Consider the following 16,864-nt stretch of genomic DNA (forward strand, 5'->3'; position numbering starts at 1 on the left):
TTTGTTTAATGAACATTCAACTCAGTAGAAAGACAGAAGACTTATGCTAAAAGTAACGTGCTCTTGTTCCGAGTTCTGACCATATTCACAGCACACATTAAACTTGCATCTCAAATCACCATTTTTTGACAGTTATACATTTTAAAACCTTATTTAGAAACTTGGTTCTCCAGGTCCAAGCAGTTTCTGGGGAATGTTTCACTGTAGCAGTAGCACAGTAAATGCCGATGACAAGTTTGTGTTTTTCATTTTTTAATTATGAATACAAAGTAGGCTGTTGGCATTTTCAGGTTGATTAGTGTTGCATTTAGCTGCACAACATTGGTCATAAATATATTCAGAGCATGTTCACAATTTATGCAATCTTGACATTATGACATTTACCAGGGCGGTCTATTTAAACGGTGAAGAAAGCCCGTCACCACTTGCTTGGCTCAGTCCTTTGACGCGAGGTGAACAGACCTGACAAATCAATAATGAGCACCCAATGTACGTATAAAGCTGTCAGTGTGCGAAGCTAATCCCTTAAACGTAATTGATCTAATGAGGTAACCTGCTGAGTAACTGCTTTGCCTCATTTTATCGCGGTATATTTAAAGCATCCAAAAATAAAGTGAGGCTGCGTCTTCTCCGCTCAGCACAAACCTCCAGTTTAAGTCTGTGGGCTCGAGCTGTCATTTTTATATTGTGTATCCTTCACTTTTATTGAGTCAGCACTTCCAGATGGAGGTTATGATGGAGGTGGGGGCCGGTGGGGTGGATTTGAGCGTGAGGCCAGACAGGGTAGACGTGATTTACTGTGGCTCCAGAAACAATATTCATCAAAGCTACTTATAATTGAGATTTTCCATCAAAGTGCACGCTTCCACCGTTGGCTCATTATGAATTCATCAGTGAACGTGATAAAAGTGGAAGTGCGGCCAAGCAGTGATGAGCCGCGTCCTCGCAAATCCACAAGCAAACATTGATGCTATGATGATGATGATCATCTCAATCTTTTTGCTCCATTTAAAAGCTTTCTTTGGCTGAGTCTACTTAGAGTATACTACACGTCAGTGGACGCACTCAGAGTAAATTAAAGGTTTGAAGATAATTGCTCAAAGCGTGTGCAAAGACTGAGAACCTTGTAGTAGTCACTTGTCGAGATAATAGCATCGAACAGTTTTTTTCACCATTTCAGTTTTCAAGATTTTTTTTACAATGTGGCAGTATTGGAGAGCAGAGACAACAGCTTGATTTTTAATGATTTTCAAGCCCCATTTTATATACTTATATGCTATATATTTATATGCTATCTCTTTAGTCATTCCGATTTGGCAGGGATGCTAAAATCACAAGACATATTTGTTTTCACTTTACAGGCACTTTAAAACCAAACAGTTCTTAAATCTTAAATGTAAATGGGTTTCACATCAAAGTTAAATACAACTAAATTGTACTCAAGCAGGGATTCCTTTACGTACCGCACTGTACATATGACTTGAGTTAATCCTGCACAAATCTACCAACCTTTAAAACAGCATACTAAAGTGCTCTTGGGCAAGATTGTGCCGCCTTCTGAATTGATAATATTACATGCGCTAAACAGTGATTATAAGTTCATGGAGAGTTCACTGATGTGTGATCTGTCTCCGCCCACACTAATAATTACAGTCCTCATGGCCTACTTTTTATTTCCCACAGCACTGACAGCCACTAACTCTCCTTTTCTTCAGGAACACCGAGATGTATGACATGCAGGTGGTTTGAAATTCCTCTCCCTGAAGTTGCCTTCTGCTCTCCAGCATGTTCCTACACTCGTTTCTTTGTTCGTCTGCCAAAAAGATGTTTTTAAAATTCATAAGCAGGTTTTGATAGGATGTTGTGCAGAGGCAGACATGTTTTTCTTTAGAAGTCATGCAGTTTGTATTTGGATATTAATTCGACCGAAAACAGAAGCAACTATTCAAACAAGAAACAAAGAAATCTTTTAAGCACTACTGCTCTCAAGACAAAAAATACAACCAAGAGACGGCTCACATAGATTTGGAGTTTGTGATGAGTCAAATGTCTTGAAATAACACCTTCGAAATTGCTTGTATAGCTGAACCATCGAGATTTTTCCAGTTGACCTCAAGCAAGATATCAGGGGAGGCTCCTTTACAATCATTCCCTTTAAATATTGAAGAAGGAAACAGGTAGAATGTGAGGAAGTGTCAGGTTGAATTTATAGCCCACGTTATTCCATTTCACAGCAAAGTGCCTCCAAATGGTGTTTGACAGCAGATGTTGTAAAGATGTTACAACGTTACAACACAAGAAGGTGCCCTGGGGATACTATGTTTTTGTATGAAATCTTTGGCGTCACCTCGGTGCCTTCCCCTTTCCTTCGCCTTCTACATTGTTGGATTTACCTTGTGGACCCTTCTGGAATCCACATGATGCAATCTGGGGGTAACCACTATATTTTGTTTCTATGGTGTGTTTTGCTTTGAGACAACTTGTAAGTTTAAAACACAATCAAATAAAAGGGAATCAATTTACACACCACAGCCCCAATTAGCTGTTTGACGAGTCGGACTTATCACTCAGCATCGACATCGAATGTTTACTAATCACTGAATGATATCAACACGCTAATAATATAATTAGTCGTTAAATATAATTTGTTTTTTCAAGTCAAGATTGCAGATAATTCTATTTAAAGCAAAATTCCTTTGAAGAAAACTTTTGAGATGCACTTTGGAAGAATTCCGTATTTTCCTTCAATGCAACTTCTTGCAGTTGTCTCAGCGTGTTTATTTTAATTCTGCTGTTCTGTCAACCAACTGCTGAGGTACGTTCGCTAAATATTGGAGCATGGATTTTGTAAGAACGGAAAAAGTCATAACCATTTTAAACTGAACACAGCAAAAAGTATGTTAATTATGAACCTTACTGAACCTAATGACTCTTTGCTTTTTAGTTGACATTCCAAGATGTTTGATTTGCATTGGCTCTAATATTTGTCTTGTTCCTCAGTCCCCTACTGGTTCAAATGAACTGCACTATGAGCACACAACAGATTTAGGTGGCACATGAAAGAGCATTTGATGCCTGAAGCGGTTTGCCAGCATCCTCCAGCTGTCTGTGTCTCCCTCCTCCTGTTGAGAGCTGGAGCCATCAAATATTCACAAATTCCTCCAGAATGCAAATGCTTAGCATAAAAATAGATTCCATCCATTTTGAGGAGGTGATACAGTGCTGAAGCAAAGTCAGTATCAAATCTCCCTGAAGAACTCAGATGGTATTTGCTCAGGGATGTCTCTGCTGGATTGTAGAAAGAAATGGAACAGTGTCTTGCATGTGTTGCATTTTTTAGAGCTTTTTTTTTCTTCCAGGAAACAAAAAGCATCACCTGAAAAGAGGGGCTTTCGAAGAATTTTACGTTTTCTCTTTTACAAGACAGAAGGCACAATAACATCTTCATCTTTATTGTGTAACATGCTTGACAATGTGGCATCCATTTCCTGAGATGGTGGAGGGAATATTTGATTGACGGTTGAGCTTGATTTTCAAGGGTGATCATTTGAGAATTCGATTTTTTTTAGTCCTGCAGATAACACCCGCCTAAAGGTCAAACATGTATGTATTAATACACCAACTTCCCACAAATTTGTTTTGTATAGCGTATATAAATTGGACGGTGTGCAATATTTGCAGTCAACTTTATTTTCCAAACGGTTTATTTACCCTTGGCGTTAGATGCGGCTTCACGCTGATTAGGCAGCAAACCAAGTGCAGCGCCAAATAGTCCAATCTATTATTGCTTCAGGGTCTTGTGACTCCTCATTATGATGGCAATCCACCTGTGCCCACTACTGGTTGTGTTTGTGCTCCTTGAGTTCGTGGGACCAGGCAGAATGTTCTCCTGATAAATAATAACATAACAATATTACCCCATGGCTATCTGTGTACTGTTTCTCTCACCCGACTCTCTGCAAGCATTTGCAGTTTTCTAACAAAACATGACGGGTCCAGCAGTGAGGCAACATTTTGGAAGCGTTCTTCTGAAGGCCGCCATCAGCCACTAGCCAGAAGCGATTCGGTCCGACCGGCCAGTCTTTCAAATAGACAGTGGAAAAGTCGAGCATCGTGTGCCGTTGTCTGATAAGCGCTGTGCTGGTTCCCATTTTTGCATCACAGCAGTGATTTGGAGCTCATTATACGTCTCATTGTTTCACCATCAGACAGTGAGAAGGTGGTTTTGGAAAAGGAAGCCAGCACTCAAAAGATGTTGAGGAGTGTATAAAAAAAATGCGCTAACCCGAAGGCATGTCTGTCACATTTTCAAGTGAGATGTGCCAAAAATATCCGTCAACTCTTACACTTTTGTGTTCTACATGATGTTTTCAAATTAGCAAGGCTGTTTCTAGATTTCATAGCGCTTATTGTGAAATACAATGGAACCTGTTCGCATTAAATTTCCTTTTTTGGAGATTGGGTGAGTCCATCATGTATTGCAGTCAACCTCTGGTTTAATGGAATGTTTTAATGTGGCAGCTTATACATATTCTAGCATGTTGGGGAGTGTTTTGCTGTTGGAAAATATTAGGTAGTTTCAAGGTTTATGCTTGCATATTTCCCTACAAAATTTTGGCGAACTCCAGCTTTGGAGACTTTGACTGTTGCACTATTTCCCTGTATGTCATCTTCCTGTCTTTCATCTTATTATAATCCTTAATGACTGTGTACGTAAGGTGATGCTTTCCCAACAGAGAATGTTTTTCTCCACTTTCTAAAAGATAATCTATCTGCAGGTTCTTTGGGGTTGAAATAACCCTGAAATTGAGCTTACACAATACGCTAATAACAAGCAGCCAATAGATACAATTCATATTAGAATTCAGGCTGTTTATTGCCACTTGGCTGAAGCATTCTGTCAAACTAAACATACAACAAAGATATTTAAAACAACCACATTTTGAGAAACTTTAAGCAAGGACTGACTCTCATATAGCTTCTTTAGTGTCTGTGCATTATTAGAGTGATAACCTTTAGTGTTTTGATGGTATGAAGTAATTTCCATGTCATGTTTGTAAATGATACTGTGAACTGATTTGAAATTGCAATATCTTGTAGTTACGAATAATGAAGATGGTTAGTGTAAACGTATCAAAGTAAAAGTATGCATTTTATTTAAGACATGTAGTGGAGTTGTCAGAAATATAAATACCAAAGTAAAGTACAGATATGTGACTATTCCTACAGTAAAAAAATATATTTGCAGTCTATTACATTATAAGCCTGCAAGTGACCCATTTTCTTCCATCCTCTGCATTTATTTCCGTCCGTTATGATGTTGTCCTCAAGCAGATGACGTTACACTTCAACACCTCCAACAACATTTCCTCTTCAGCCAATGACTGCACCATTGAACATATTGATCCATATACCTTCAATCACAGCGAGAGTGCAATTCCGGGAAAACTTTGAACTGGTTGCTGTGTAAAAAGTTGCTTTTCAGCAGCCAATCTCTTATCACGCATGATGTGCTGACACTTCACCAACACCGTACCTCATATTTAACTTTGTTGTGTTGAACAAGACAAAAAAAAAAGATCCTGTGGTTTGATACCAGGAATTCAAAAGATGCTGCGTGATAAAAACAGACAAAAACCTCAAAGGACTCATTAAAAGTCTCCTCCATGAAATCAAGGGCAAGCTACAAATAAGGATCCCCTAAAAGAGCCGAGTGTGACATGTTATTTTGCCTTCATCAGCTCTGAAATGACAAGTAAATGTAACCAAATAAAAGCTGCTTTTTCAAAAGGAAACTAAAGAATCAGGTCATGCAGACTGGAGCTACTGCTGCCACCACCCTGTCCCAATTAGATGGGGAGCATGCACGACTTCCATTTTTTTCATCACAATCACTGATATGGCAAGAGCAAATAATACATCTGATATTGCATTTCTGTTTCTATTGACCCAACAGAATTACAAATGCTACGCGAGATACACTCTTGCATTTGGCCAAAAAGTGGTGGTGTAAGAATTGATGTAAAAAACTAATTTACCAGACTACAGATATTCCAAGAGGATACCAGTCAGCCTAAAAAAAAAAAAGCATACTGGGAATGCATTCAAAGCAATGCAAATATCCCGCTGGCACGACAGTAGCTTAAGTGAGAATTATAGTATGCAACTCTAATTTTCTCACAAGATATCAGCCCAAAAAAACAGTATCGGATTATATCAGTCTCGGATTATATCAGTCTACATCCAAAATTTCTGATTTTAGCATTTACATATTAGCCGTCCATTCCTCCTCCTGCTCTTCTCATGCCTACTGTTTTCTTTCTCATGTCTACTGTTGGTGATATTGTTCTTTGTTTGAATCGTATCACCTGGTATCGATATCGGAATTCAAGTAAAAGTAAAACATAGTCCTAGTATTTAGTGATGACTAAAAGTATACTCAAGCACTACTGAATATGAGCTTGTTTACTTTACGTATCTTCTGATAAACATTTTTCTTCTTTGGACATAAAGAGATGATGAGTTTTGTGAAGGGTTATCATATCTTACAGTAAAACCGTCAGAATATTGGCTCAGAAAGATGAGTGGATGGACAGATGTCTTCACATTGCTGGTTCATAGGCGACATTATCTTATCTCTTGTCAGAAATATATTTCTGATTTTATATCCCACACGGGTGCTTCAAGAGGCTTTCACTGACACTCCACTTTATTAAGAACTACCCCAGCCATAAAATGGTGAGTCAGTGATTCCCAGTAGATATGAATTTTGTGAGGTTCTGCATTTATCTCTGAAAGATTTCCAAATGCCTTTGGCGCTCTAAAGGGTTCCCACTTTGAAAGCACACTTTTCCTTTTTATCAAAAGTCTGGCCTTGCCTGTAGATGTCATTCTTTTGAGAGATACCATACTATACTGTATGATGGGAGAAAAAGACAAACTCTCAGTTATTGTCATTCCATTCATTTTCTCGCACTTATCCAGACGACAAGGCACATACAGACATACAACATTTCACAATCATTTGAACCGAATATGCACTTTTTTGGAATGTGGGAGGACACCAGGGAAAACCAGCGCAAGCAATTGTAGAACATGCAAATTCTACCCAGAAAGACCTCAGTCAAAATTAAAACATTTGAAAAATATTTCCAACTAAAGAACAGTGAGTTATCAAGCTGATTTTTTTTTTTCTGTCACGTAAAACATTTGTTCAACTTGGGCTTTATACAGAGGATGAGACAATTCATTTTAGAATGGAGTGAAGATGGAAAAAACACAAATTATCAAGACATTTAAGCAACAGTTCTGATTAGAACTGTCAAAATGAATTGCTTAAGCAACTGTTGATGATTAAATTAATCGACAACTTTTCCCAATTAACTACTTAGAACCAGTATAAGTAAAGACGTTATAAAGTATTTAAATATAAATATCTAAATAAATATTTTAGAAGATAACGTAGTATTTAACAGTGGCAATCTGTGACACAGGTGTAAAGTATAAAGAGCAGGACACAACATGGTCTGACAGTAAAATCGCCCCATTCTTTCAGAAGCAGCGTGTAGTGGCTAACTCTTTACACTAACGACAAAGAATTTCAAAACGACAATGCTTCTTCCAAAGATGAAAGAGCACAAAAGCGGACCTTTCTATCCTTTTGAAGGGCAGGAGCAATTTCTGGGTTTAATGAGGAGAGTTGCACAAAAGGGGAAGAGATGACAAAGGATGCCGCAAGTAAACATGACCCTCCTACTAAATTCTGCCGCTGTATATCCCCTTTAGGGAATAAACAAAGAGAAAGACAAAGCAGCACACAACCTCTCCTCTTTGAAAAGGAAAATGTCAATGTGATGTGCCAGCCTCTGATGCATCCTAATGAGGGAATGTAAACCCACCCAATCCAATCCCCCCCCCCCCACCCCTGACTCGTCTCTAGCTGCAGAGCACCTGCCAGAGTTGGACCAAACATCACTTATCACTTGTTGTGAATTTTTGAGGCGACATTGAACTTGTCTTCCCGAGTCGAAGAATGCTGACTAGCACTGAAACGTAATCGTCGACCGGGGTGGTGGCGGCGTGGTAAGGCGTGGGAACGTGAGATGCAACTAACGTGATGCGATGAAGGTTAGACATCAACGTGGGAGTGGGGTGAGACAACTGTCACATAATTCAACTGGCCCTGATACGGACCGGCCGTTCGGGAAAATGATTTCATTTTCCAGAAATTCCCAATGAACACCACACCCTTGTTCATGAGCTCCGCCTCCCCACTTTGCTCAATGTATAACTTTTCTACGTGGCATTTGCCATTCATTCAAGCATGACACACCGCTTGGTGGTACCTGACAAGGCCATGAGAAATGCGTCACCCCTGTTTTATCCCGTCTTAAATGAAACAAATGTTCCTGTTGGATTGCAAGTCATTGAAAACGTCTGAAAGTAGCTCCCCATGACATTGTCACTAAAAGGAAAAACACAATGTGCAGAATTAAATTCGTCTGCACTGCAGAGATGCATCTGGAAAAATATTACTGACAGCATGTGGTGGATTTTCTGCATGAGAACGACTGACGTCAAATAGTTTCTAAAATACTTGATCACTTTTTGTACGGTAGCTTTTTCCTTACCAACGAATAAATATTCAATTGTGATTCACAAGAATGATGAGATCAGACTGTAGCCAGCATCAAGGTCTTATCCTGCCTATTAGTTGCCATCTGAAGGAAAATTTAATTCACATTGTGACAGCAACTAAGTGTCTGATGTCTGTACTTTATATGCAAAATGACACCGTGGCTGAGGATAAATTGTAAAATGTCTGCCTGTGTTTGGACTGCTGGAGCAGATTTGTTTAAAACGCCTGTCTGATGTCAAGTTGATCCTGAGATCTTTTTATCTCTTCTCATCCATGTGACTTTGTTGTCAGCATGCAGCAGCAGTAGTGTAACAATCAATGCGCATTTCAAGAAATGCATGTACATTTTAGTTTCTTGCATGGTGGTTCTTCAGGATTTTTCTTTTCGTCTCTATACTTGGAGCTGAGCCAGAGTGACCATTTTACATTTGTGGAGGCCACTGTGTTCTTGCATTTTCTGTAACCTTGCCAAGGTTTGCGCTTTGCTACAAAGCTTATGGAGATGGGAGGTGACTTTCTAAAGTCTACTCAGTCGAATTCAGCACGTCTAGAATCCAGTCAATGCATCCTAACTTAAAGTTGGCGGATACAAATGGAAGCAGAAAACAATGGAAGCGGAATTAAGTTTTTTTACTTCAACCATGTTGTACTGTGATTGACTGACCATTTAAGAGGATCATTATTTTGTGACCGCATCAAATGGAATTTCTGGTATTTTATTCTTTAGAGTTTAGTTTGTTTGTTCAAGATTTTATGTCTTGTTACTTTGTGCTGCACCACAGCACCCCCACCCAAAAAGAATGCTGTTTCCACACATTATTGCACAGTACAGCGCTCAATGATGGCAGTTGGTAACATAGCTGGTGGCAGCAACTGTAGCGTGTTACTCTTCGTCTTTTTCAGTGGAACAGCTGGAGTAGTGGAGCAGCTCATTTAAAATACATTTGCATTTGAGTTCAATAAACAAAGTGATAACATCTGTGAAAAGCACCGTATTAATTTTAAAGAGGATGACATTTTGTCGAAATCATTCAAATAAATGCCTTAAGGTAGAAGGATAGATGATGGATAGATAGATAGATAGATAGATAGATAGATAGATAGATAGATAGATAGATAGATAGATAGATAGATAGATAGATAGATAGGTAGGTAGGTAGGTAGGTAGGTAGGTAGGTAGGTAGGTAGGTAGGTAGGTAGGTAGGTAGGTGGGTGGGTGGGTGGGTGGGTGGATGGATGGATGGATGGATGGATGGATGGATGGATGGATGGATGGATGGATGGATGGATGGATGGATGGATGGATGGATGGATGGATGGATGGATGGATGGATGGATGGATGGATGGATGGATGGATGGATGGATGGATGGACCCCTGACTTCTTTTACAAGGTCAAGGTGTCATCAGCCTGTTTGAAGACCTGGACAACATCAAGATGACGATCCTAGAAGATTTCTTTCAGGCTGCAGAGGAAGACGCTGGGAACGTGTTTTATACTCCATAGGGATTACTCCAGAGGGGAGAACTTTGATTTGAAATCTAGCTTTTGTGATCCAAGTCCTAAAACCTTTCTAACACACATTGCGTATGCAAAGCATCATTGAATCATTTCTTTGTTTTGTGCGAGTGTTCCCTCGCCACCGACATCCATATTGTAACTGCACTGACAAAGTTGTCACTCATATATTAGTTAGACAATCTGCTCATAAATATTACATGTCTAGTCTGCCTAATACAAACAAACACACACAAACATCTTGTATAACCTTGTCATTCGTTTCTTGGTGTCCCACCTGGGGCTCCAAGCCTCTTTGAGGATGAATACCATTATTAAAGCAAAAGTTACCTTCCTCTTCCAAAACATCACCTGAACACTTCTACACCAAAGTGTAGCAGTGCAACATTTCTTAATATCAAAACTTAAAATAAAATACATCAGAGATGCTACAGTAGACCTTCACTTTCATGTACACTTAAAGCTGCTCTCTGTTTTAAGAGGATTAAGAGAAAAACAAGTAAAGGAAGAAATTGCTTCCACCTGCAGTTAAAAGGTGTTTATTAGTTGTGTCAGGCGGTGAATTATTCCTCCGCATAACCTCAATCTGTCAGCAGTATTGTAGGCCGCTAAAGCTGTGCCATAAAATTGCTCCTTTATAGACTCAATAAGGCACGGGGATTAACAGATGATACCAAAGCGACTTTTCATTTCATTTCTTTCTAATCGGGACATGAACAATGACAAAAGAACAATATACAGTATACCATGATCTTCAATAAGCTTCTGTTCTTTATTTCTTTGAGCCACGGAAACACGCGTGTTTTCTAAAAAATACAAATGTTAACAAGATATGTCGCCTTGCTGCGAATTTATATTCACTAGCGTTTCCACTTTTTGTCTAGCGAGAAATTTCTCTTTCATGCCCTGGCGACCAGTTTAGGGTGCACTTAACAGTTTAGTGCTTCAATATTCACACCTGTTTGCCTCACAGTAAAGAGGTGCAGCTTTCAATTCTGGCTCCGGCCTTCGTGTGTGGAGTTTGCATGTTCTCCCTGTGGCTGCGTGGGTTTCCTCCAAGTACTCTTCCCACATGCCAAAAACATGCCTAGTAGGCTGATTGAAGACTCGAAATATTCTTTAGGTGTGATTCTGAGTTGTTTGTCTATGTGTGCCCTGCGATTGGCTGGCAACCAGTTCAGGGTATCACCCAGTCAGCTGGGATAGGCCCCAGCAAGCCCACGACCCTTTGTGAGGATAAGCGGTTCGGATAATGGATGGATGAATATTCACACTTGAATGTGAACATTCCTGGGCTAATGTCTCAACAGGCAGCAAGAGTCAAAGGAATGCCACTTTTACATGAGCAACCTGTGGAATTCACAAAAAGCGTGCATATTTCTGCGTCCTTTTTATTGGCATTCCAACCTATTTGCCGGGAGGTTATCGTCTTGACTGTTAAACACCTCTGACATGCATTTACAAAGCTCTCGGAGGCAGCGTAGAATCTTGAGCAGATGCCGCCGATGTTTTATGGAAATTGTGTCTATCAGCACGGGCTGCGAGTGTTTTTGTTTTTTCGCACCTGAAAAATGCACTGCTGTTTCACGTTTGCCTGCTATTCCACTATTGCTATTATTATGTAGTATGTAGTGAGACATTGGCTCCCTCTAGTGGCACAGTTTTTTTTTTTTTTTCCCTTGCGATCAATGTTCTCAGCTTCTAATGTAGCATCTGTGACTTTGTATGTGTATGGATTTAGATAGCGCCTGTTCTACTGGATTCAGTTTTTTGAGGAAATTAGTTGAAAAAGGCCAAGATGCATAAAAAATGCGTGAACGTATTCTTTTCAAATTTCCAACCATATGGCCTAAAATACAAGATAGCTGTGCTCTTTGGCTAGCTGTTACTTTAAAGCTCTAAAGGCTGCTCCAAGCAATGTGTGGACGTGCTGGGATTTTTTCATTTACTTCCCTGGAGGTCAAAGAGTGAGAGCGTCTGCAGACGCAACCACCGGCTGCTTTTTGTGATTGGATCTTTTGTTCAAGGACACTTGGGCTTTCTGTCAAGAGTATGAACTCTTGGTCTGTTTTAAGACAACTATGCCTCATGCTTGATCTGATCACAGGAAGATCATTTATCACAGTGAATGTATTATCACAGCACTCTATTCCTTTGGTGTCTCTTTGTGCATATTTGGAGCACCTGTGGTCTCAAGTCTAGACTCTAGACAATCCTTGATGCTATTTCTTTTCTTGTGTCGCAGAGGCTCCGAGTCGAGGTGAGGATGAGCAGGCCGACACGTCTTTCTCCGACTCGTCTCTCTTCGCTCACTGGGGTCAGGAGCTGAGTGCCGACAATCGAAGAGCAGCGCTCAAGATGTTCCAGTACTACGGCTACAACAGCTACCTCAGCGACCGGCTCCCATTAGACAGGCCCATAGCAGATCTCAGACCTACGGGGTAAGATAGATTACAATGTTTTGCACAATATATAGAATGTAATTAACATATATTTAGAAAGAAATCTCCAAATTGACTTTACTGGGACTTTAACTACATAGAGCTACAAATACGTGTGTAAAAACAAGAAGTACTGATTCAACTCCTGTACCCAAGTACAAGGGGGAATAAAAAGTCACCAAAAATTAAATACTTGAAGTACTAAATACCAGAAATATGTACCTACAGTACAGTAGAGTATCGGTGTACTTTTTTACTTGCAACCACTGCTTCATATTATTCACTGACAGACCAGAATTATTAGAGCCATTGTCCAACTACCAAAAAAAACACATTTTATGGTTTATTCTAGATGTTGCTTGTAAGCCTCAGAGACAAAAAAAGACCTCAAACGGGACATAATTAATGAGCGTGACTCACTTTTTGTAGTGACATCAAGGTTGAAGGAGCCTACAAGGGGATGTCCTGGTGCTAATTCTGGCACAGTTAAAAGTTCCGTGGGTTGTTTTCTCTTCTGCATTCCTACCAGTAAAAGCTCTTTAGATATATTCAAAAGTATTTTTCAGGGAGGTGGCATATTAATCACACATTTGGCCTTGGTGCTGTTCTAACATATCTTTAAAGACATGCTCAAGCTCAGACTGCTTGCTTGGATGAACAACATGATGTGATTTTGTCCAACGTGGCAGTGGCATGTGATCACTTCAGTGCCGGAAGACAGATGTGACAACATTACATGACAACATCTCCGTGTAATCAATTTCACCACAATGCAGCACACTACACTAAATGTTTCCTTTGTCTTAATGTTGGTAAAATTTCAATTGTTTTCCTTCCACGACAGCTTTCGACCTCACCAGCTGTTTATTTGTCCTCTGCAGGTGCCGAAACATCACTTATGCTCTAGACCTCCCACAAGTGAGCATCGTTTTCATTTTTGTGAATGAAGCCTTGTCTGTCATCCTGCGGTCCATTCACTCCGCCATTAGCAGGACGCCCTCCCATCTTCTCAAAGAGATCGTTCTGGTGGACGACAACAGCAATAACGGTAATCACCGACCTTTTACCTGAGTACAGTGGCACAGTGTCCACTCTTAAGCCGAGCAGCTATGAACACAAAATGTACTTTTCTTTACTAGCTTTTACAGCCTGAAACAGTCTCACTAAATAGTGGCTCCATTGTCTTTCATCTAAATAGTGGAAGCCCCTATAAAGTGAATTCAGACAATTATTTCTGAATACATTGTGAAGCTACAGCGTTGAACTGTTTTTCACGACTTCAGTTTTACAATTGTATTTTTAAAACCATGGCACTTCTGTCGTTTATGAGTCACCATCAATGTTGGACTCATTCCAAATTTTATAACCTTAGAGTTGGTGGGTACGTTGCTTGTCACTGCACTTAGAATAAGTAGGCCTTAGAATGCTCCACTATTGCACAGTTGCTGGATGCCCATTGTTTGACGCCTGAGCTAATAATTGTGCAAGACTGATTATAGAAATTGGTTGGCGGTCATTTATGGAAGCATAAAGAGTTTCACCTCCTATGCAAGGTAATCAGCACTGCTCCTGTGGTGTTTTTAATGTTGTCAATTTAAAATGTTTCATGTCTGACTAGCCCCTGATTAGGATAATTGCCTTGTGGCTCATAAGTAGCTTTACCGCAAATGTTCCTCCATAGAGGTGGCCCTTGATTTACTACACAGCTCGGTTCCTATGATACAGATGTGTTCTGTAACTAGCGTGACCAGATGTTCCAAAAAACTGAGATACTACGTTTTTGCTGAAAATCAAAATTTTCACCAGGAACCATTTATAGCTAATTGAATTGCCGGTCAAACTGGTGACCGGTGGGTGTGTTATTCCTTACTGTGTAAGTGGTCAAGGAATGCGCCTCGAACTGCCAAGGCGATTACTTGCATTTTTTTTGTTTCTCCACGCATTTGCTGAATTCAAGTACTTTTTTTTTCAAAACCTTATTTAGAAAATTGCAAATCAACATTCATGACCATGTTAAACCAAGCAACCCCTGCATCAGAATTGCATAAGCATAATCACATTGATAGATTAATTCCGCTGTTATTATTGGAAGAAGCATTTTTGATACAGCTCTTGCATGGACCGTGTCCCATTTGACTTTTTTTTTGGCTGACGACCCAAATTTATTTTTTTTTGCCTTCCTGGAAGTATGCCTAAAAGTATGCATAATGTATGACTATAACATCAACATAGTATACTTTACATAATCTAAAGCTAAAGAACACAACAGGCATCAATCAAGAAGCTCTTTGCCAAGAACAATCAATAGAATAGCCAGCCTGCCATTTTTCCGTTTGGAATTGTGGGAAGCTGGGTTCTATCCCAGTTCCAGCTGATGCTGTCCTGCGTCCCATTTTAGGTCCTGATTTGGTTCAGGAAAGCCAACATTATGTGATGCAGGTACTTAACATAATGGCCAATGAGGCTAGTTCAGCACTTGCACCATGTAAACCAAGTTTAGTGCGTAATACAGTGTCACTGTCAAGGTCATGCATTTTTTAAGATAACTGTTTTTAAAAGTCTCTGCCTGCAACCCAAGTTAGACAGCTATTAGATGTTATCAAGGCGGCAACTACTGGCCGAGAGCAAGTTTGTTTACCCAAGTCAATAATGCAAAACATGCAGTTTGGCCTGCAGCTTGCTGGAGCAGAATGTAGATCAGTGTTATGTTATCTTAACACGCTGTGATGACAATGATCACACTCCCCCAGGGCTCATGATGACCAGAGTGTTCTAGATCTTCAGTTATTGTGGGAAAACCCAGAGCTCTTTACTAGCCCTACATTATCACACTCCATTTCAAAAACGAGCATTGTGCATGTTTTAATTGGCAGCCTGGGGGCTTTAATTCCTACAGGAAGCCAAGTCACGATCTGACATTTTGCGGGTGGCGTTCCGCCCTGTTTACCACTGGTGGTGTTGTTATGACAAAACTTGTTGATGATATCTCCCAAAAACGCCATTAGCCTATTGACCTGCAATGTTGCTGCCATTATGGAAGGCTCTCATGAGCCACACAGCTAATCCCTGAATCAGACTAGATTTTAGCCCCGGTATTGGCCCGATCTGCTATCATGAGCAATTTTCCAGATGTGACCCAACATATTTAGTCAACAAAAACAAAACCCCTTATGTTGTAATCGTGATCAACGATTTGGCGTCAGAGAAGCCCTATGACGCCAAAATGACAAGTCAAACATGAAAATCAGAGCAGCGTTAAACCATTTGGGACTCTTTGGTAACTTTAAAAGTCCAGAGTATACATTGTGCCGTGTCAAGGACAAAGATGGTTAAGAAACACTGTCTGCCCTAGAAAAAGTCTAAATTGACAACTTCAGGTCAAATGATCAACATTGTGGAGTATATTAGAATAGTATCGCATGGGTCTAAAAGGCTGTAGGGGAAATTGATGTGCAGTGGGAATAGGAATGTCAAAATAAAAATAAATAAGTTGAACAGACAAGAGCAACAAAACAACGGAGCAACAAGAGAGGGAAAATGAATCATTACTACTCTGCAATTGCTCTTTTCTTAAATATCAATACAACCGCATTTGTAACTCTCTCCACTTACTCTTAAATAAAAAAATAAAAATAAAAAAACGTCAACTGTGTGTTATGGATATGCGTAAAGATGACACTGGGCCAGCCCAACCAATGTTGTTCACTGTCGCTGCATCTAAAATGTATTATTGGATTTACCACATGAATGCAAGTGCCTGTTGCTCCTGCTCAGCTCCGTCCCACAGCCCATTGCTTTCCATCACAGTGACACCAGTTTATCATTAGTGAAAGATGGATTGCTCTTGGCCAGCAGTCACTCCTGCTTTAATGAACTGTTCCTTATTATGATTTGTTGTGAGGCATAACACACCATCATTCTTATTTTCCATTCACACTCACACAGAATACCTTCATTACTGACAGATCTAGATTGATTAGAAGTCCGCAAATCTGTTGGCACACTAGTAGAAATGAACAACACTAGTAGATTTGCCATAGGCAAATTGCACAAATGAAAGGCTAATAATGCTCTTTAAAAAAAAAAAAAACAATGCAAAAGGGAATTTAATGACATCAGCCTTGCACTTTCATTCAATTTGCAGTTCAGACTTGAGTCCGCTAAGCTTGAACGCGAGAGGTATTGTTTTATAACTCCCTGTTTATGCATAATAGGTTAGAAGGGAGAAACACAAGGCTGTGTTCTTTCTTTTTTTTAATAATGTGTT

The 16,864-nt window shown here is 39.8% G+C and overlaps 1 protein-coding gene across 2 annotated transcripts in view; it reads left to right on the plus strand.

The window, feature by feature from the left end:
* The window catches only part of galnt18b (UDP-N-acetyl-alpha-D-galactosamine:polypeptide N-acetylgalactosaminyltransferase 18b), a 44,880-nt gene that overhangs the window by 8,012 nt on the left and 20,004 nt on the right, over positions 1-16,864 (plus strand). For both annotated transcript variants that reach the window (XM_037247722.1, XM_037247724.1), the window contains exons 2-3: positions 12,402-12,597; positions 13,479-13,645. In XM_037247722.1, the coding sequence (XP_037103617.1) occupies positions 12,402-12,597; positions 13,479-13,645 (363 nt within the window). The remainder of the gene's footprint in view (positions 1-12,401; positions 12,598-13,478; positions 13,646-16,864) is intronic.

The sequence above is a fragment of the Syngnathus acus genome, chromosome 3, assembly GCF_901709675.1.
Source record: "Syngnathus acus chromosome 3, fSynAcu1.2, whole genome shotgun sequence".
NCBI lineage: Eukaryota > Metazoa > Chordata > Actinopteri > Syngnathiformes > Syngnathidae > Syngnathus > Syngnathus acus.